Raw genomic sequence first — 23911 nt, forward strand, 5'->3', positions numbered from 1 at the left:
CAAAAAGAAGGAAAATAGTTCTCTTTCTCTTTAAGTAGTGTTCAGTGTTTTCTTTTGAAACACAATTCAAGTGATATGTTCTATATTGCTGGACCATGGTTTCATATATTCTGCACAAGTTGAAGTTTTTGATGGTCCATCGAAGAAATCATACTTTTCAACATCGTATGTGTCGTTTGCTTTAATTTTGATCACTTTATATGGTCCGAGAAATTTTTGTTTCAATTTCAGACCAGGGCCAAATTGAGTGCGCTTGATTGCGACGAGATCATTCAATTGAAATTTTTGAGCATGTTTCCTACGCAGATTGTAGGTACGGCGATTTTCTTCTTGGATTTTGAGGATTTGTTGTTTTGCATCTTTACGGAGCTCATCACGCTGTTGGAGAAATGCAGACTGGATCTCTTCGTTGACGATTTCGAGGATTTTTATATCATGCTCAGATTTCATTTTAGTTCCAAACAGAATTTCGAATGGAGTAGAATTGATACTTCGTTGAAATGTAGAATTAATAATTTGCTGAACGGAAGCAACATGGCTATACCATTTCTCAGGGTTTTCTATGGATAGCTTGGAGAGTACAGATATGATAGTAGAATTAAGTCTTTCTACCTGACCGTTTGATCTAGGAAGTCCAGCTGTAATAGCAATGTGGGTGATATGCTGATGTTCACAATATTCTTTGAATGACGTAGATGTGAAAGCGGTACCTCTGTCCGTAATAATCCTTGAAGGATTACCGAAAACTGATCTTTGGCATTCGAGCTTATTGAGAACTTCAGCGGTGTCGGTGGACTTGGTCGGGTAAAGCCACACAAACTTCGTAAAGGAATCGATGATCGCCAGAATATGCTTATATTTCTTAGAAGTGCTGGGAAGAGGACCCAAATGATCAATATGATATGTATGAAAGGGAGTATCGTCTTTGTCAAGTGGATGCAAAGTGCCATCTAATTTGCCACGTTTTCTGTTATTTAGAATGCATGTTACACAGTTGCGTATGCATCGTTCAATTTTCTCTTTCAAGTTCGGAATAAAGAATTCTTTGTTTAACATTTCCTGCGTGCGTTTTACTGCAAAATGGCCTCGTTCATGACAGGATTTAATAATGTTGGCTTGCATATCATCAGGTACGACAAATAAATCGATTCCGTCTAAGTTCTTATATAAAATGTCGTTTTTGACTATGTAGTTCTTGTAAGGTGCATTTTGAAGTAATGCTTTTATAGCTGTAATATGCTCATCTGTCTGTTGAGCTTTGAAAATTTGAAGATTGACACAGTCTTGAATGATCATGCAGCATGGGCTTCGGCTAAGAGCGTCGACATGAGTCATCTTTGAACCGGTTCGATGCTCTATTTCGTAGTCAAAATCCTGAAGGTATAATGCCCATCGCGAAATGCGGGAATTCATTTCTTTTTTATTTAACGTTTTGACGAATGCATTACAGTCAGTGATAATTTTAAAGTGTGATCCGAGGATGTAAATACGGAATTTTTTAAGAGCTTCTACAATGGCGAGTACCTCCAGTTCATAGCTGGTGTATTTTCTTTCGCTGTCAGACGTTTTCTTGGACATATAATACACTGGATGGAATTTGTTATCATCTTTGGATTTTTGTAGTAGGACTGCCCCCAAGCTATCAATTGACGCGTCTGTATGAATTTCAATGGGACTGCCTTGATTAAAAATAGTTAAAACGGGTTTATCAGAAAGTAACTGTTTTAAGCGTAAAAACGCAATTTTTTGCTGAGCTTGAAATAGAAAGTGGCTGTCCTTACGAAGAAGATCGCTAAGTGGTTTTGCTATAGTAGAGTATGAGGGAATAAATTTTCTAAAGTATCCCGTAAGACCTAGAAAACGTTGTACGTCTTTTGCATTTTTTAACTCAGGATAATTAAGAACGGCTTTAGTTTTGGAGGGTGAAGGGAGCAATTTGCCGTGTTCTACTACGTGACCCAAAAATTCAATCTGACTATGCAAAAATTGACATTTTTTAAAGTTTATATCTAGTCCATAATCGCGAGCTACTTTTAGAACAGTGTTAAGGCGTTCGAGAGCCTCAGATTCATTATTTGCGGGAATGACGATGTCATCCATATACGGGAGGACAATGCCTTTTGCAATAAGATCACGAAAAACGGCATTTATGTATCGCATAAAGACAGGAGGACATGAACTTAAACCGAATGGCATATAACGGAATTGAAATTGACCTGTATTTGTGACGAAACTGGTGTAACAACGACTTTTTTCTTTTACCGGCACATGAAAAAATCCGTTACGCAAATCGAGAGTACTGAAAATTTTAGCATTTTGAAGACGATCTAAAATGTCATCAATTAATGGTAGTGGATAATGGTCTTTAACTAATTTACGATTTAATTTTCTATAATCTATACAGACTCTATGTTTTCCATCTTTCTTACGAACTACGACAACTTGACTAGCATAGGGTGAAGAACATGGTTCTATAATTCCATTTTTTAACCACTCGTCTATCTGCGCATTTACTATATCACGTTCGGCAAAGGGTAAACGTCGAGGAGAGTGGAAAATTGGCTCATCGTCAGTAAGCTTTATATCAAGTGCGATGCTCGTGGTTTTAGTTTTGTTAGGTTTATAGGCTAACAAAATCTGTTCAACCTCATTGCGAGTTTGTTTAGAAATATTCGGACCTATATCAAACGTGGGAGTTTCGGCAGAAATAGCCATTATAAAACTGTCAGTTTCAACAGGATCATCAGATTTAGAAATTTTGGAAAATACAACACCGTCAGGTTTAATTGTCAAATTTGCCTGATTTATTACGTCGCAACCTATTATTAGGTCATAAGTAGTACAATTATTAGGTACCACAGAAATAAAAACAGGAAAACTTTGTTTGTCAATAATAATTTCAGATTCAAAGGAACCTATTATTTTAGTTTGGGAAAAACCGAATCCAGTTAGTGTCATCTTGTTATTCGTCAACGGCGGCGATCCTAGTTTAATCCATGCAGAATGTTTGAGAAGTGTCGAAAAACTACCAGTATCGACTAATCCGGAAAGTGTATTATTAAGAATAACAACCTCTTTATGCATATTCGACGGAGAATGCAATAAATGTAAAGTGTTGACATTATCCCGTGGGGTAGAACTGTCATTCCGAGTAGTACGATGACAATCGGAAGATTTATGTCCGAAAAAATTACAAGAAAGACATTTAGGACCACGATTACGATTAGGGCAAGACTTTGCGATATGTCCAAAATCGTTACAGTTAAAACAACGCGTCTTATTGTTAGTCGGATTACTAAGATTCAATTTTGATTCTCTTTGTTGGACAGGGATTTTATGTATTGTATCACGTCTTTGGCCGTCATTAGCATATCTAGAATACGACATCTTTGAATTATTTGCGTTCATTGCACTTACGATAGTTTCGAAAATTCGTAATTTTTCTTTAAACTCAGAATAACATTTTGCACCATAAAGAATAATTTTATCAGAAGGAGAACCCTGTATCCCATTTATTGTGTATTGAATAACAGAACATTCATCAATAAGGGTTTCAGACTGATTCGCAATTTCACGCATGGCAATAAAATATTGCATAAAAGTTTCATTCGAGTGCATTTTACGTCTTTCTAGTTGTTTATGTATTTCAATCGAAGTTACTTTATCGGAAAATTCATTAATGAATGCACTTTTAAAAGCATGATAGGAATTTAGATTTCTTTGAGAGAATAAAAAAGATTTAGCTGCGCCGGAAACTAATCTCTTTACAAAGATTAATTTTTGTTGTTCGCTTAAAGAAGGAAAAAGAGAAAAATTCTCTTCAACATCATAAAAAAAACTTTTAATCGAATAGGAATCATTTCCTGTGAAGTTTCTGCTACTACCACAGAGATCGCGTAATAAAAAACAAAACTGAAGGTTTATTTCATTCATCGTTTGTTTATTCGAGGGATCATTTTCGAGTGATTCCCTTTTTGCGCCAGTAATTAATGCCTGACTGTTATTTATTAATGTTTCGTCTGAAGTTACGGGGATGGGGAAGGAAGAATTATTACCCGTATTACTCATAGAGCTGTTATTAATAGATGAAGTTTCGGTTTGAGAAACCTTTTGAGGAGACAAAGGTTTTTCTTCTGTTTCCGATAAAAAACTAATATCTAGCGAGTTCTGAAATTCATTTAAATTTGTTAGGGCTTTAAAAATATTTTCACACATAGCATCTTTGTCGGTCTCAGTTACTTCTAAGTGTAATAAATTAGAAACGGAGATAAAATCAGATAAAGAAAAAATCTTCAGCAATTCTTGTTTATGTTTTTCTGCATCTAAATTTTCAAATCTTTCAAAATTTCTCATTCTTTTTCGAGAAGAATGGTCAAAATTACTGTAACCTAACACAGAGTTAAGCAATTTTACGGAATTAGTTTTTGCATATTTAAGGGAGTTAGCGATTAATTCAATATCGCCTAGTTTTAAAGACATTGTAATGAATTAAAACAGAACTAATGCACATTCACTCGGGATTAAAATTTAAAGGGAGAATGGAATAAAGTAACGTGCTATACTATAAATTACAAACTTGGGAAAAAATTGCGCCTACCTGGTTGGGAGCAGTCGAATTATTCACTCTTAAAAGTTCCTTTTTTTTAAAGCAGCCAGTATATGTCAGCACAGTTGCACAAGAACACGAAGTAATTGAACCTTTAACGTTTCCACTTGAATCATATCCATCCAAAACGTGCACTAACGTCCATTAAAATATCCACGGCAAAAATCCACTCTTATCAAAATTCTTAGCATCAATTTAACGTCTTAAATTGTACTAACGTCCACAGCTTTTCAACAATTTGGCGGGATTTGCTAGGGGTATTCACGAGAAAGGCCGAGCCCCCAAATGTGGGAAAAGGCAACGACCAGCATTAATATTTGAAATATATTTATTAAGATTAAAGTACAAAGGACAAAACATTACTACATAAAACATAAAAGATACATGAGCGTGAGCTACACGTCTTGCAGTCTCACTGCCTAACTCTCGTCTGCCAATAATGGCGGGAAAGCATCACGTGATTAATGACGTGACGCAACATGGCCAGCATGGCGCCATACAGGATACGGGATCTGTCAGCGCTTCCCACACACACACACATATATATATATATATATATATATATATATATATATATATATATATATATATATATGCATATTTAACTCACCCTTCATCCATTCTACAGGTTTGAAATACTCCCGACATAACAAATTATGAAAGGAACCAACCGTTATAACACCAAAAGAATTACGAGAACTGCGAAGAATTCCATTGCAGCTGTCTTTTAAAGTGAGAATGCAGACGATTTTTTTAAAGCGCATACTGACAGTTAAAAATTGCAAAAGAATAAATATTTTCTGTTCGTATTCACACTAAAAAAAAGGAAAGAAGAAAATGACTTTTAATTATAAGCTTAAATTTCTTTATTTAATAAATTTTAATTATAATAAAGAATAAAATTAAAATCTTTAATCAATATTTTTTTAATATTTTTAATTTAACATTTTTCATAATGTAATTGTAGTTTATGTACAATTCAACCATTGCAAAAAGTAGTAAACAAAACAGCAGTACGGTTGCTATAAGATGGATCCAATAGGTTGCAATATTGGCGAAAAACAGCTGGTGCACACTAATTTTCAATTAGGCCCACCAGGCAATCATCACATGTATACACTAAGCGGTAAGACTAAGAAATTTGTTTATCTGAAAGCTTTTGAGTACTAATTAATTATAACTGATTCGAGAGTCCTAAAGCCTCTTAAAAACTCCTGGTGTCTTCGCACTTGATTGACTCAAGATGTATTTTTTTTTTTTTTTTATGAACACATAAAATAAATAAACGCAAATACTGAGGTTAATAATAAAACCAATAAAAATAAACCAAGTAATAATATAAATTTTAATAAAATTAAGTTTTAAAAAATCACTTTCATTTGCATTCCAATTTTTTTTATTTTAATTATTTTCTACTTCTTAATCCTTAATTTATAATTCATTATTATAAAATCCTACATCGATATTTCTCAAAAGTAGTGGTCCAACAAGTTCAGAGTAACATTTAATTGAATGAATCAATTTACTAATAATTAAGTTCAGAAAATATTAAAAATATGCACTTTCCTCAAGAATCCAGAAGTGCAGAATAACTTTTCAAAACTCAAGAGAGTGCAAATCCTCTTCAAAATTCATATCTTTAAAAATATCAAACAAGTCAAGTTAAATAAAATTGTATATAAAAAAAAAGATAAAGCTTTATCGTTTCTAATCTTTGAAAAACTGTGCTCCACTTCATTTCTAATCTCTCATCTAACCCTAAAATCTCATCATTATTCAGCTTATCAGCACTGATATTTTATTTTAGATACGCTGTATTGTGAAATTTTTTAAACAATAAACGATGATTTCGAATAAAAACAAATAACTCTTTATCCCCTAAACTAAATTCGTTGCTTTTTACTTTATTGTATGTGAAATAAAATATACAAAAAAAGTATTGTGATCATAAAAAAAAAAAAAATCGAGATTTTGACAAATCTTCCACCTTATTCAGGCAGAAAAAACTTTTTAAATTTGTTTGTGAACACGATAACTCAAAGCTTGACAATTTTGAGCTAAATGGATGAAATCTGGTATCTACTTTACTCCAAATTTGTAGAATTCTATTAAATTTTGAACAAAACCCATTCAGAAGAAATCTGTCTATCCGCCTGTTCGAATAACCCGATAGCTACAAAATGAAAAGGGCGAGATAGATAAAATATAGTACACAGATATAACATCTGAAGTGAAGATATACATTAAATTTGGATCTAAATCTTTAATATATGAAATTGAGTATGTAATTTTGTGATTATAATCGTAGTTCTATGCACCATTTTGACTTGAATCGGTCAGAAACAAAGCCTCCAAAATGCATATTCAGCTATGCAGTACTTGTGCAAACGCATCCCAACGATTAATCGCCCACTATCGCACTCTAACAGGCTCTTTCGTATATATTGTTCGCCAATGGCATGCAGTTAATAATGTACAAGTACCTTTAATAGAACCTCCCATTCCGAAAAAAGATTCTCAAAAAATTTATAATATGTAATTTATAATATATTTGTAAAAAAATCAAGAAAGTTAACTAAAAACATTTGTTTTTGTCTATGTTTAAAAAGTCGGTGAAAATGGGACAGAACTTTAGTTATCATTCAATGAAACTGCGGCGTCTGTAACTACTTCCTTATTAGAGTGGCTCTCCTCAACATATAAAGCAGCAATTTCCATGCTTTCAGCATCTCCCTCATTTCATTTGAAGGTTGATGCTGTAATGAAGCAGTTTCCTCCTTCTCTCCTGACGGAATCTCCATCACTTCTTTTTGCTGTGATACAGAATTGAGCTCCTGGTTAGGCTTGTATTTGTGCTCGCATGTTATTGAATTATCTCTCTCTCATTTTGCAATGCAAAACCACGATAAACCGGAAATGCTTTGACCTTATTATTATTTTTTTTTTTGACGCTTCTATAACTATGTATTTAACTGTTCCGATATTAAATTGCAAACAATTATTAAATACAGATAGCTACAGAGATATGAGCAGATTTTGCATGCAATGTTAAGGTGTTAATCACTTGCTTTGCAAAAAAACAGATCGTTTAAGAAATCATTTTTCTCTCATCTTTTGTTATGCTAACAATGCAAATAGGGATTGCAATATCGGACCAAAATTTCAATACCGGTATTCGATATTTTTTAGATCTTGATACCGATTTTAATACCGGTATTAGAAATTTTAGAAAAAAAAGAAAATACAAGCGTTTATTAGAGAGTGTAAATATCACAAAAAATAATTTGCAACTTATAAATTATAACAGTATATAAAGAGTCTCAAAAAAGAAAAGAAACATCTTATTTATTTAAATCACAAAAAAAGTGTAAATATCACTATTCAGTCTGCGGTACTATTACAAATTTTTGAAATGTGATCTTAAAAAAACATAATGCATCAATTGTGCTGTTATTAAGCCTAAAAAGCAATTTTGTGTAAAAATTCCCAGCTGTCGAAAACGCTCTTTCGGCATCTACGCTAGTTGGCGGTACTGTTAGCAATACGCGATATACTTTTTCCACGTATTTACATCTAAATCCCTCATCTTCAAATAAATCGATTTCTCGTCGGATGGTTTTGGATATAGCTGATTTCTGTATTGTATTTTGGTTCGTTGAAATTTTTTTTTATTATTATTATTTATCGCTAATTCTAATTTTTGTTCAAGAGACAATTCCTTTTCACTATCGACATTAGTATCATCATAATCTTCGATAACTGAACCGAATTCTTCTGAATGTGGATAGGTTAGTGGGTAAAAAATTTTAAGAAAATTTACTCTAAACTTAATCAGATTTGAATTGGTTATTTTCTTTCATTCTTTTTCATTTTTAAAATCATTATAATTATGTAAATACCATAAGACATTTTCTATTTCGGTATGTCTTTCTTCTGTGCAATTTTTCAATGTAATATAGTGATAAGTAAACGAAATATAGTGTAATCAATGTACTATAGTATTTTCAATGTAATATAGTGATAGTGATGTGTGCTGTTCTTTTAGTGATTGCAACATGAAATTTACTGTTGCATTAGCTGTTAATAAATTAGAATCTCTCCGACATAATGCCTCAATAGTCAGTTTTATTGGAAGTAGAGCTGATATAGTTCTGGATATTAAGTCGAATTTACTATCTGAAAAATTAATTTACAGGTTTAAGTCGATTATTGCTTTTTGGATTGGATTTCTCAGTTTCAAAAATCGTTCCATCTTAGGAGTAAATTGTTCCAACGTGTTTTAGAATCTAGTATTAACACATACTGTTTTATTTTCAGTTAGTATATATTTTAGTAATATATCATTTTTTTTATAGCAGAACGTTTAAATATCTTAACAATTTTTCGAACTTTATAAATTATAGGAAGCAATTCTTGATGGGTTAATATTTCATCCTCATTAGCAATATCTTCTTCAACAATTACATTGTCATTATCTTCATTGTCAATATCACTCACACTCTTACTCTCTTCAAAGTTGGAATCCGTAGTTTCTATATCCACAGTATTTGGATTCTTCTGTTCTGTATTATTTTGTTATAATACATATATTATTCCATGTGCATAGCACAATTGCTGATTTGCCCCAATCAACTTTCCAACTTTTTTCATAACCGTTGCTCCATCAGTCGTTATGGATACAATATCTTCTTTCAGGGATAATCCATGTTTCGCTAATTTAGATTTAAGCAATTAAATAGGCCATTAATTAGCTAATTAATTTCACCCGTTAAGGAGATATAAAAACAAAAACGTATACTATTTTGCTATATTCGAAATCCCTGAACATATAGTGGAGACAATTTTAAAAATTTCTAGTAAATACCGAAAAAACAGCATTTAAACTTGTGAATACCGGTATTACAAAATTGTATAAATGTCTCAAAATACCGGTATTTGGTATGGATCAATTTCCATTCACCTAAAATGATTCAACGTCTAGCTCCAAAAATTTACACAAGAAAAAAATCTAAACCAAAAAATCTTTTTTTGGGTACCTGGCCACTCTGGTATCTTATAGAAAGAAAAAGCAGGCGCTCTTACAAAAGCAGTCATGAAATCCATGTCATTCATAGAGTGGATCTCCCCGGAGGATATTGTCTCCAACATGAGAAAGAACTCTACCCAAATCGCCTCAAATAATTACCACATGAAGAAGTATCTAGCTTTGACCAGGGATTTCCCAAATATCAGCACAATCACTAATTGGACTAGAAATAGGGTTCAAGATAAATTTATAGCACAGGTGATTTGTAAAATGATCATTACTCCAAGTCTTCACAGATTCAATTTCTCAGAAAACTCCTTGTGCATCAAATGCAACGAAGACAAAGACATTTCCCACATCTTGTTAAAATGCTCAAAATATACAGTCTACAGAGAAGCGCTCTGGAAAAAACTCAACATCGAACAGCCGAACATTTTGTTTTGCCTGTCTTTTGTCTCAAACTCTCGCAAGCAAACATCATCTAAGCATCTTTATTCAAGCCCTCAAGTATTTTGACATCCAACTGTAACTGTAACTTTTTCACTCTTATGGGATAACAGCCTTTGTCGCTATATCCCTCAATGTTTATATTAAAATTCAATGCAAGTCAGACATTATGAGAGATGCTCCTTAAGCAAGGTTTGATGGCTTCTTTTGCTTTTCAGAAGAGGTACGAATAAGAAATTAATTCTTTAAATATTTATTTTCAACAATAAGCATTAATTAAAATCATAATACCCAGCTTGAGAATTTTAAAAACAAAACTGATTCATTAGAAAGCTTACTATTACAAAACATTTGAAAACTACCGCAACATTTAATACAAAGGCATACCTATATTAAATGGGGATCAAGGCAAATTCCAAAACAATGTCCACTCTTTATAATTGCAACCATCATATTTCGTCAATCAATGAAGCTTTGCAACAGAAGTATAGAAGAAGAAATTAAATCGTAATATTTATATACAAAACATTCTTGAATAATAAAATCTGGCTGCCAATCGATGCATCTTAATTATGAAATTGGATATATTCAACTAATCATGAAAAATACACAATATATCAATTATAAAGACTATTATTAATAGCTATAATTAAAATGTATAAATGCATTTCAAACCATATTTTAAAACATAGTAATTGGAAATAGAACATGCTATTATTTTAGAGGAGGTCCCAAGAACATCGGCACCAGTCTCCTCTCCTCACCCAACAGTTTATTCCACTCCTGACAAAATTAATGGAATGCAGATTTATTTTCTTTTTCTATTGAATCAAAACTTTCACACAAGCAACTTCCTCTTTTTTATTTATTCAAGCTCTTTTTAAGTGATTAAAGTATGGATATATTTACTTCCTGGGCAAGTTTAGCAAAGTTCATTAAAAACTTTCAAAAAGATAATATAAAATTTTTTTATATGTCTTTTATGGTACTTTTATCTAAAAGAGCGGTCTGTATTTAATATCCCCTGTGCAGCTATCTTTACAAAAATTAAAAAAGAAAATGTAATTACCTGTGTCTGTTTATCCATAGGGCAAGCCATCGCGCTTAAAATCACCATACTTTGTACAAATATATTTTGAAGCATGGCAATGTATATATCGAAGCAATTTTTTTCAAAAATTTAATGAGTTACAAACTTTAATATGATTTAATTGAAAATTAAATTCATATTTAAAATCCCATATACCATAAAATGACTAAAAAAACCTAATATGCATTTATGTGTGTATTAAATATGTTTTTCCCATCAAGAATTACACATTTCAAAATATAGTTTTAAAAAAAATCAACCATTTCATAATTAGTTAAACAAGATGCTATTTATAGAAATTTATATTAAATTTATGATCGACCAATGTGATAAATAATAATATCATTTAAAACTCACATTTTCAGAAAGTCAACATTCGATTACAATGTTCAGGGAGAGCTGATGTTTTGCTCATCTCCAATAAAACATTATTCAAGCCATAAGAATATATATGCAAAAATCATCAATACCATTACATTATTGGATAGAATATAGATTCATGAGGAACTTACTAAAAGAAACATTTTATAGTTCACAAGAAAATTATGAAATACTGAGTTTTCCCTTCATCCATTCATGTGAAGAGAGAAATTAAAGCAGCAATTTTCAAATGGTGAAAATAACTTATTAATAAACAAAACAAAAGTCAACATTAAATTCTATTGTTTGTGTAAGCAAATTGTTCACAAATACTTTTATATTATGAATATGAAAAATAAAACAATTTTCAATTAACTGAAGTAGCAACTCACAATTATATGTATTAGAAGAAAAACCACAAAGTGTTTTTTTTTAATATTTATTTGAATTACTAAAAATAAATTACTCATGCAATATTTATAAAAAATAGCTATATACATTATTATAAATTGATTAAATATATCACTTTAAATCTCATTAAAACTGTACAGTATCACAAAATAAAAACATGCTTCTTAATATAAATCTTCTGAAACAAACAATGGCACCTCAAAAATCACTGTAAAAAAAGAAAACAATGATAGCATGACTAGAATTTTTTAAACTACAAAACATTTTTTTTTATCTGAAAAACTAACAAAACAATTGAATAATGACTTATCTCTTCAATATTAATGTAAAATTGGGTATTATATATTAGGTAAGCATATATTCACATTTACATGCTTACCTAAACTCTAAAAAAAGATTCTGCTTTTTGATATAATCTTAAATGAATTATTTATTAATTATTTTAAAAAAGCTCATCATATTAGTCCAATGCTTTCGTTTGTGCTTCAGATGAATACAGGGGCATAACTAGCAAATGTATAATCAATTGCAAGCATCAAACAATTTTTTTTTGTCAGACTGTACAATAAAAAAAAAGGCATTTTAAATACTAATTACTACTTTTTTTATTGTGTATTGAATACATATCCCTTCTTCCTATCAAGAGATTCTCCAGAAAGTTTTAGTCCAAGAAGAGATAGAAAATCAAATGACATGTATTCAGCTACAATACAGCTATTTATATTTTAAACATAGCAATCGCTTCTTCTGAAGAGAAGCGATTGCTATATTCAAAATATCCTCTTATTCTATATTTCTCCTCCTTTTTGTCCAATTAAACTGTGTAAACTGAAAATTTATCTTAAAATTGAAGCAACTTTGATTATTTTTCAAGAATATTTACACTTTTCAACTTATTTCATTCTGCATCTAAAATGCTGGAAATTGTTTCACCAAAAGAAATTATATAATAAGTTAAGATTCAAACATGTAAAATACTTTAAAGATTTTATTGTGTTGGTTAAAAAAAAATTCGCAAAGCTGTAATTTGAACAATAAAACTTTCAAAAATGAATTAAGAATGAATAAAAAATAACAAATCTTACCTTAAAAATATTCTAAAAATCAAATTCAAGATTCTAAATCCATAACAATGGAATGATCTTGAGAAAATTCAGACATGTCAGAATATTTCCAAAAGTCTTCAAGGCGGGAATTTTGATTCAAACAGAAGCTTCGGAAATCTCGCATCACTTTGCGCATAAAGTTCTCATCGACAGTTCCAGCATTTTTCCACCTCTTTGTTATCATATAATTCCAAGACCACAAAAAGCCAATCTAAAGCAAAAACAACAAAGAGATAATAGAAAAAAAAATGATTTTAATCATTTGATGGCTATTAAATAAAATAATAATTGAAAGTAGAAACCAAAAGATCAAATATTACTCCAAATCCTAAATTACAAGATATATTAATGAATTTGCATTAAGAATCCTCTTTCACAAAGAAAGGCTAAAAATTGTTTTAGGTGATAAAAAAAAAATTACCTTTGTATCAGTTTCTGCATTCAAAAGGGAAAGGCGCTTATTCTTGACACCACTGAAATGCCTGGTGATGTATTCATCATGAGGGCTGCTTATTTGATGCAAATCCAATGGCTAAAAGTAAAATTAGATCATTCATAAGTCAAAGCACTAATTAAAAGTTAACACAAAAATGCATTTCATGTCATTCAATATTATACAATATAATACTTTGAAAAAGCCTAAATTTTATTGCATATCATTGCCTCCAAGGAATTCTTTGGATTTTAAGGAGCAAAACAAATAGCTTTCAATAAATAATTGAGTGTTTAAAATATTTTTTTACAAAAATTTCTTTTAATTTGCAGAAAAGAACTAATTTAAAATTCAATCGTTCAAAGAACCATTTCAACTAATTTAATTACCCATAATAAAATTATCTTTAATCATAAAGCACACATTTCAGACAACTGCTTTAGTTAAACATTTTTTAGACAATATGACAAGTGAAATGAATGATCATCTGTCAACAACAAAAACAAGTCAAAAAATAAAAATGAATATACCTTTGCTGCGAGGTGTTTTCCATTAATTTTTTTGCTTTCTTTAGGGCGAACAGGCAACATAATAAACATACTTCCGCTAACATGAACGTACTGTGGAGGAGCAGAAGCATCAGGATTTCTATAAGGAATGAAACCAAATTTGCAAAGTATCTTTTCTTGGAGCTTTAAAAGTCCTTCCTCTAAATTTAAAAATAAAATATGATTACATTATCTATGAAAGTCAAATACACAATATAAAATTTCAGCAAAAGTACAATGCAAATTGTTGCAATATTGAATACACAAATTTGACTCACTTAGCCTTGAACAAAAATATACATACAATAACATATTAAAATTGAACATTGCTCACTAAAATAGTTCATATTTTTCTCATAAAATGCTAATTTTTAGTTTAGCCTTTTAGACATGATTTATTTTAATTGGGTATTCCCACAATTTACAGTTACTATTCATAATAATTTATTATTATCCAATAAACGTAGGTATATCCTTTAAAATTTAGTATAAATTAAAATTTATACTACTTCACTTCATTTTGATAATTAGTTTTTAGATTCCAGTTTCCAATATATAACTTTGTGGGTTTTTGAATGAATATTTCAACCATCATAAGATCACTTCCTTAAACAACTAATGATTTTGCTAATCTCTTGCAAATCATTATTCAATTGCCCCATTTATTTAGTATAACATAAAAATAAAGACATTTTAAAGACTTGCAGATTTATTGCTGAAAACAGCATATTGACTCACCATCAAAAGCTTGAACAGAAGTTTCCATCAGACAAGACAAATCGAGGGGTATGAAAATAGGACCACGTAATGGATCAGAATCGTTAGAAAATGGCAATGCAAATGGATCACTAGGAATTGGCACCAACTGCAAACTATATTGATTGGACTTCCTAGCCCAGCTCTGGACCTTAAATAGCAATTGAAGAGTAAATTTTTCACTTAGTTATTCAATAAAGTACTGACAATCTACAAGAATATTTTAGTTACAGAAGAAATTAGAAAAATATTAAAAACGCATTTAAATTAAAAATTTCACTATAATGTTAACATATGCAGATGAAATTTAACAATTTAAAAATCAAATTTTGTTCAACACATTTTAGCACAGAATTATGGCAATTTGGCTACCAGTTAGCCTACCAGAAATATTTTATATTTAATCTTATGTAAATCTTTTCTGTATAAATTTTATGTTCATTTGTTCATTTTAAGCATTAAACTAGGGTATACATAAGAGTTATATCATTTTAATTGCATTAGATTTTTTTTATTCACTATGTACACAAATATATCAAAATCAATCAAGTCCTATGATATCATAACATCTTTAAAAAAAACTATTCAGGAAATCTTATTGCATGTCATCTTTAGCAATACTGAAATCATTTTTTTTTTTTTTTTAATTCTTCATGAACTGTGCAGATAAGCAGAATTTTACTTTAGCTTCCAACAATCCAAGAAAATCACTTGAATACTTGATGAAACAATGAACAATATCCAAATTTCAGAGCAACAATGAAATCAATTGAGGAAAATTATGAAATTTTTTAATTAATAGATCTCAGGAAAAAAATTTCACAGCTATATTAATATCATTAAAACGGCAATTTAAAAAATAGCATAAAAATCTTATAAAATGTTTTTAAGAGTTATTGCAAAAAATATAAAAATATATATTATTTTTAAATTAAAAATTTTTTTAAAAGAAAAAAATTGTTCTTTTATACATTTTTACCTTCAGAAGTATATCTGTCCCAAATATGTTAATTCTAGCAAGGGGAGTGTACGGGGTTGAAATCCGAGATCGGGATGAGATTTAGCATAAAGGTAGTATACATTTAGAATGTTCATTCATGAAAATATTAAAACGCAATGGCCAGTCAATTTCGAGTAAATAGTTCTCAAACTTTTCGTAAAGCTTTACAAATTAGCATTTTCTGATCATCTTGGTCGATTTCATCATATGATTCAGATTTTGCATGCCCTGCCCAAGAGTCTATAATTAGAAGAAACTGTTCTTTTTCAACGTAAGATTTCAAACAATTTTTATGGTATTCAATATATAATTTTGCTGTTAGTTTTCCAGATTTTGAAGATTTAACAATAACATTTCTACAATTCTTAACAAATTGATTTATTGTTTTTTCAACACGAGGATTAAAGTTGCCAGTTGCTTCCTGAAGGCATACAAATACTTTAGGCAGTATTTTGCCAGATAATGTGAGCGCATATTGTGCCGTGTAAGAATGGGCCATTTTCTTCAAATCGTGTTTTCTGACGAAAACAATTTTGCTTCCTTTTCCAGAAAGAATCCTGTTATAAATAGATTGGTACTGGCATCCTTCAAAAGAGGGAATGACATGAGATATATAGGACGGGCAAGTGTTAGATTAAAATTAAGGATCAGGTCAGTATTAATAACATAGTCTTTGCTGAAATTATTTATAAGATTTCATGTCTGCATTCGAAAAGTTGTTGAGAAGCCAAGATTTCTTCGACTGTAACTGTTTCTATTTTCGAGAAAAATTTTGTTTCATTTTTTTGTCGAATGCTGTGTTTGTTTTTGAATTTTTCTTTCGGAAACTTTGAATTCAAAATCTGAAAATTGTCCAGCAGCAGCTACAGCCCATTGCTGTAAATTCCCTTTAGTTATTTGTTGAAAATTCTCTTTCGCTTCAACGAAACGATCATAAGTCCAAGAATCGATAATAGTATATTTATCAAATATGTTTCCTCAGTTTCTTACATCTTCCTCCCATTTGGATAAATAATCTTTCCTTTTTAAACGACTGCATCCATTCTTTTGGAATGATTGTAGATTCCATGTAGGATGTAATCTTGCGATGTTGACGGCTTTGAATTTATAATCCAAAGAAATATAATCCACTTCTTTTCTTTTTCTTCAAATTCATACTCATCTGATGAAGCATTATCTTCAATATTTTCAAAAAGCTCTTCGTCACATCTTTCACTTGTATGAACAAGTTCGTCATCACACACAATAATTTTTTCAGAGAGCATGTCAAGAGTATTTTGATAAATTTCTTCACCCAACAAAATTGCTTCTCTAGAAATTGGAGCAGAAGGTTCCGATGCAATAAGATTATTTTCAGCTTACAATCCTTGATAATAAACAACTGCATCTTTTAATCTCAATTTTGACACTTCACTGTATAGTTATTCTAACGGAATTTCATCTGCAGTCTCCGATACATTTGCATTATCCATATTCACAGACATTTAAACTTCAAAATGTATCTATATTATTTTTAATTAGTTAAAGGACGATATAAGATGCACCAAAATCTTTACTTCCTCTGCCTTTGTTCGCATTTAAATGATTAAAATTTGAACCATCTACCTACGCATTCAATAAAGTAACACCTGCTATCTACTATTTTTTTTTATTATTATTATTGTAATTGGGGACGTTTGCTTACATATTTAACAAATATCAACTGCTCCCTTAAATTTTTTATATAAATACAGCTTCGTTGAGGTAGAATTGATACTTTATTATAATTAAAATCCAAGTATTTGAAAATGATACAAGCAAGTTAAATTATCTGTAGCCATTAATGTTACATTTTTAATTATTTTTCCTTTCAACATTAAATTATAATTTATTAAAAGAATAAGCATTTATCTTTGCATAAAAATAATGACTTTGCATAAATATTAATTAAAACTATCTGTACGTAGTTAATCAAATTTAAATTATTTTATTTTTAAAAAATGCATCTGTATTTATAATTTTTTTCTTTTTAAATTTAAATTTTATTATGTATTTCGATAATAAATATTTATTTTGGATCAAAAAATTAAAAACATATTAATTAAAAGTATTTGTAAATTTTTAATCGAATAAGAATTATTAAAGAAAAAAAAATCCCAGTCAGGTTCAAACACTGACCTTCCGTATAAGAGACGGTTACCTAGAAAACAACGCCATTGTGATCATCCGTACGGGAGTCACGTTATTAGTATATAAGCTTTTCCAAAAGTTTGAGGACCATTTTCTCGAAATTGACTGGCCATCGCGTTTTAATATTTTCATGAATGAACATTCTATATATGTATATGTTCATATAACTATCATTATACTAATCTCATCCCGAACTCAGATTTCAACCCGCGCTTTCCCCTTGTAGATCAAACCGCGTATCTGTAGAAAACACACATATAACACAAACAAACTCCTTTATTAGTAATAGGGATACAAATATTTTTTCCAAACTCAAATTTCAAAGTTAAATACAGCTTAAATAAATTGAAAAACAAGAATTAATGAATTAAAATTTTTTGAAGTACATACTAGTTCAGCTGCTTTGTTTCCAGTGGCAACCATCCATTCTACAACAAGTTCAAAAGTTTCATATGGTCTGTATATGTTCATATAACGCAATTGACCCCATTCTTGCCGGCCACTCTTAGTACCCTGATCAATCTGTATATTGCATGACTTGAACTTCAATTCTAAAAAGAAAAGAATCAATTAAAATACTGTAGTCCAAATCATAACTACAGGCCATCCATCTGGGGGGGGGGGGGTGCGGCAGATGCTAATCACCGGGGACCCGCGATTGAGGGGCCCCACTGTGATCAAGAATTAAAATAGTGTTCTGAACAATAATAGCGTTTACACATACTGAAAGTATACAAGTTTGTTTCCACGTGGCTGGCTGAGTGTCAACCAACGCCGTTATTAGTAGAGATTGCAGTGACACCTATAAAAGGGGGGGGGGCAAGTTCATTTATGAATACGGAAATCCCATTCAGACATGTTAAGACAGAGCGTCGTGACTTCTGGGCGATAGCGGCTTCCAGAAGTCGAAAATGAGGTTGGGTTCATATGGACTTGTAAATCATCAACTATCTACTTTTTTCTACATTTAATGTAATATATTTTATGTGTGCATCTGTGTATGTTTGTCTATATTAAGTTGTTCAAACAAAAAGTAAAACAAAGATAAATTAAACGATCAACTCTTAGCAATGCATACAGCATTTCTTCTTCACCGGCCAACCGGAATGAAAAGAATTAAGGAAGAAGTTTAAATGGAGCATTCGACGGATTTGGAAATATACGAAGTTTACAGTATATATTATAGTCCAGTGCAAGTATGCAAATATTATTAATATAAGAAAGGTAGATTTACAATCAATACTATATATGCTATTATTAGGTAATAGCGTATATAGTATAGCATATAGCAATTTAATAATTCGTTCTATTAACTGATACTGTTAGATATAAACATGTCCGTGCCAAAAAATATCGCTCTGGGTTTCAAAAAAGAAAATTATCAGAAAAGAAAAATTGTATTGTAATACATAATAAATAATAATAAATATAATGAGTTATTTCAAAATATATTAACAAAATTTTTCTTGACGTTGCCAGTTACCATACCAAATGATGAGCACTATTTCAGCAAATTAAAATTAATAAGGAATTATTTTCTGTCAAGCATGTGTTTAGAACACTTAAATGCACTTGCTATATTAAGCATCGAAAAAGAAATTGCAAAAAATTGTAATTTTTCTGAAGTAATTGATATATTAGCAAAAACAAAATCATGCATTAATAATACATGTTCGGTTGTTTTTTTTTTTTTTTTTTACTTTACAAAAAATTAGGGCCCTAAATGATTCCTTGCACCTAGGCCCCTTTATAGAGAAGGCTGGCACTGCATAACTAACTAGAACATATTGAGCTAAGTCAGAATAATGAAACTGAAACTAAAAAAAAATAAATATATTAGCTATTGTAAATAATAACATTCAAAAGTTATGAAAAGATTCAAGCAGTAATTAACACTAACAATAATCATTTAAAAATATGTTTAAAATTTAAATGAAAAAACATTTTGAAATATTAAGTCACTTAATATTTATGTATTAGGTCATTTAATATTTTTGGGCTAGTTTAATTCAAGTTTTTTTTAACAGCTTTTTAAGATTGATGCCCTTTTCCAAAATTATTGAAAAATAAAAATAACCAATTCTGACATGTAATATGATATCATTTTATAAAATTATTCAAATTTTTATTTTTCTGAAACACAGGTTTCAAAAAGTATGAACCGTAACAATTAATAAGTAGGAATTGTGAATAAATTTGTGGAATATATGTCTAATAAAATAATGATTTATTATATATTTTCATAAATTTCAACTTCACATTCAAAAATTCTCTTTTTTTCCAGAAAGAGAAAGATTATTTATAAAATGCATAATTTTCTTAAATCAAGAAACAAGTTATGTATGTGTAAAAATACAAAATAAATTCTAAAATTGTTCTTTTTCTATAACACAATTTGAAAGCTGTAGAATAAATTTTTTAAAAAATGGGAGATAAGCAGAGCAATAAATAAAAGAAAAATACTTAAGATTCTATCAAATAAATATAATTTTCAATATTAGTACAATATTTCCTACTTATTAAGGATTCAAGCAATTGTAAAATATTAATAAAGAATCAATATAATGAATTATAATTAATAAAATTTAAAGAACAACTTTATATACTACTTTCATTTAATAAATGAAATAAAGGAATGGATTTAATTTGAAATTCAAATTTATCACAATACTACTTTTAAAGACAAATTCTGGGTTGTTAGAGACACAAATATTAAAGACAAACTAGTGGTTAGTAATTTAAAAAGTTATTTTAATAAATATTAGAAAGATATTTGGTTATTCTCAATGACAACTATATAAATGTCAAAATGTTTTCAGTTGATATATTACTGATAAGCCTATCCAGTAATAATTTGCTCATATAAGTACTAGGATATTCCAAAGCAGTTTGGCTCCACAAGAAATTTCACAATTGAATATGAATTTCTTGTGTGGTTCTAACCAATTATTGGAAGGTACATTTAAAAACAGGATCAGTGACCAGAGAATGCTAATTAGCAAGCCTATTAAAGACCATGAGTTAATAATTTCAAACAATAACATTACAAAGAAAGAATGCCTTGATAAAGAATGTTAAAAAAAAATCAATATGCATTATGTGAATGGCAATAAATGAACAGTGGTAATCTACACAAGAGAATTTCTTTCAGTGAAATCATTGGTATACAAAATATACATTAAACTGATCTAAATCCCTTCAGTAATACATACTTTTGACACTCTTGCCAAATTTGAACAGACACGAAAATTGAGAATCTACGTGTTGACATTGCAAATCATGCATATGAATTTTAAACACTGCCTGAAATGCATGGTTGATTGCTTGCACATACTTAAATTAATAATTAAATCATCACTAACATTATTACTCATGACAATTGCTTTCAATATATGATATTCATGTTGATGAACAATGCATAATTAAATTTCTTGACGACTTGTACAGAAATTATTCATCATGGTTTGATGGACTAACATGTAAAGTTGGTACATAACAATTTTAACATGCACATATTAAAACTATTATGCATTGTAAATTTCATACTTACTATTTGTTGATAAATAAGGAGTACTCCAGATGTCTTCATCTGATGGAAAATTATAGCTCTCCACAGTGGGCAGCTCCGAAAAAGAAGGACTCAGCTCCACTTCCATCCATTCTCGTTCAAATAAATAGATAGCGTCTTTCTCACTCAACTCATCCTTATCCCAAGCTATATGTATTAAACATTGGAAACACATTTTTTGAAAGAGAGAAAGAGCATTGATGAAGAATCAAAATCCTGTAGAATTTTTAATCTTAATTAAGAAATACAAATGTTTCTTCACCTTAACTGGTTCTTAAAATGTTTAAAAACTATACTCTTAGAAATTAGATCAATCTCAAAATCAAACAACTGGAAAACAACTCGAACAATTTTGTGACACTGCAGATCCCAATAGCAAGATTTTTTCATAACATGTAATAAATCCTACTATTACATTCCCCCTCCCCCCCAAAACTATTAATTTGCTTTTCCTTAATTCTAAATAATTAATGATACACAGTAATTAGTTAACAATGAAATATACTATAAATTACAATTAATATACAAGAGTTTATTATACAATTGTGATTATTATATAGATATCTTGAAAAATAAAACAGGTTGTTACCAGATGAATTGCATTGCCAATGTTATTTTGTAATTTTTCTATGGCTCAATGTAAAAATATAATATGAATTTTTTTAGCCTGCTGTCATCTTTTACATGGACACAATAAGAACTTGATTCAAAATGTTTATGTTTAAGGAATGTTATTATTTGAAAATGAAAATTCTGGTATTACTCTATTTTCCTGGTATAAAAATTTCAATTTTATTATTTCGTCAATTACTCGTTCCAAATAATTTTGGATTAAGATTTTTTAATATTAATAAAGTAAAACTAATTCAGGATATTATTCTAATTTTAAACATTTCATAAAATTGTAATATTTGCATATAATTATAAAAATGACTTAATGCCTTGTTTTTTGTGTTTAGGATCAAGAGAGAATTCTCATGCAGTAGAGATATAATAAAAAGTAGTGAGAATTTTCCTAAAAATTTATTTTCTGGCGTTCCAAAAGTAACAGACAACTTGAATTATTCAAAACTATTATTGAACAATTCAAGCAAAGAAAAGTAACAGACTAATTCAAAATGCAAGTTTTGCATTCTTTATCTAATAAAATCTAAATGACATATACCTTTTACATCCTGATCATTTGCTGACCCTATGTAGTATAAATAAAAACCATAAATAAAAGAGTGAGATTTTGTCCTTGATACATGACAAATCAGATCTTTATCCAGGAGATTCTGAAAAAAAAAAAAAAAATCAAGCCGTCAAAAGTATTAAATGTAGAAAATTAGAAAAACATTTTATTTAGGTTCAAATACTCTGAATTTTATAAATCGAATTTCTTGAGATCATTTTAATTTTTCTACTTAACAATTAACAGAAGCAAATATTTTATATATCGATATAAAACTTGAATGATTTTTCAAAAGCAGCATCAATATCAAGAAGTAAAAAGCATTTACCACTAATAAAATTTCTGATCATTGTACTTTATATAAAGTTTAGCATTTTTAAAACAATCTTCTAAATTCTGGTAAAAAGACAATTATATAGAAATTTTATGCATAAACATAAGCAAGAAACATTGTTTTGGATAAGTTTATACAAAGCATGGCTTTTGCAACACAAAAAAATTAATATTTCAGTATTAAATAATACATTTACTTTATATAAACAGATAAAAGCTGACTGTTAACTAAAATCAAAGGCTTCAATGTATATAAGAAATTGTATCTTGTTGTAAGCAATCATTTCATCACTATTTACACCAAATCTTTTTTGAAGTAGAAAAACTTTAAATGAATAAAAGCAGTAAGGTGCAAATGTTTTAAATCTGATTTCTACATTAGCATAAACCAAAAAATATATTTCAAAGATCAATTTGTCAAAGTAAAATTTGGAAAAATTACCTGAAGAATTTTTATAGCTTGTTGTTCTACTAAAAGTCCTTCAATGTGCTCTATTAACCAAGAAACAGCTTCTGCACTTATAAATGTATAAGCTGGCCAGCCAACTTTTGATATAAAGTTAAGTCCATCTCTAAATGTTAAGATAAAGACTCCATTAAATAATATCAAAAGTGCATGTTTATTTTTCTGCATACATGATTTTCTTCCTTGAAGTTAAGCCATTAACAAGACTAACATAAGTACTGTTCTTAGACATAACAGCCATTGGTTGCAGATCAAAATAAAAATAAAAGCTCAATGCACAAAACAAATTAATGCAAAAATCATTAAGTTCCAAAAAATATCAAAAGTAATTGAAATATGTTTTAAATCACAAATTCAACATGGTTGGTCTTTGAAATCAATATATTTTTTTTATCCATTCTCTATATAATTCGAGATC

General features: G+C 29.5%; 1 protein-coding gene across 1 annotated transcript in view; it reads right to left on the reverse strand.

Moving 5' to 3' along the window:
- Positions 1 to 11952: 11952 nt before the first annotated feature.
- LOC129961990 (GATOR complex protein Iml1-like) overlaps positions 11953 to 23911 on the reverse strand; it is a 52882-nt gene continuing 40923 nt past the window's right edge. Inside the window, exons 30-38 of the mRNA XM_056075643.1 lie at positions 23470 to 23599; positions 22686 to 22797; positions 21503 to 21667; positions 18343 to 18503; positions 14766 to 14934; positions 14010 to 14188; positions 13468 to 13578; positions 13026 to 13257; positions 11953 to 12148 (exon numbers count right to left, since the gene is read on the reverse strand). Of these exons, the coding sequence (XP_055931618.1) occupies positions 13051 to 13257; positions 13468 to 13578; positions 14010 to 14188; positions 14766 to 14934; positions 18343 to 18503; positions 21503 to 21667; positions 22686 to 22797; positions 23470 to 23599 (1234 nt within the window). The 3' untranslated portion in view covers positions 11953 to 12148; positions 13026 to 13050. The remainder of the gene's footprint in view (positions 12149 to 13025; positions 13258 to 13467; positions 13579 to 14009; positions 14189 to 14765; positions 14935 to 18342; positions 18504 to 21502; positions 21668 to 22685; positions 22798 to 23469; positions 23600 to 23911) is intronic.

Source organism: Argiope bruennichi, chromosome 2, assembly GCF_947563725.1.
Source record: "Argiope bruennichi chromosome 2, qqArgBrue1.1, whole genome shotgun sequence".
NCBI classification, from domain to species: domain Eukaryota; kingdom Metazoa; phylum Arthropoda; class Arachnida; order Araneae; family Araneidae; genus Argiope; species Argiope bruennichi.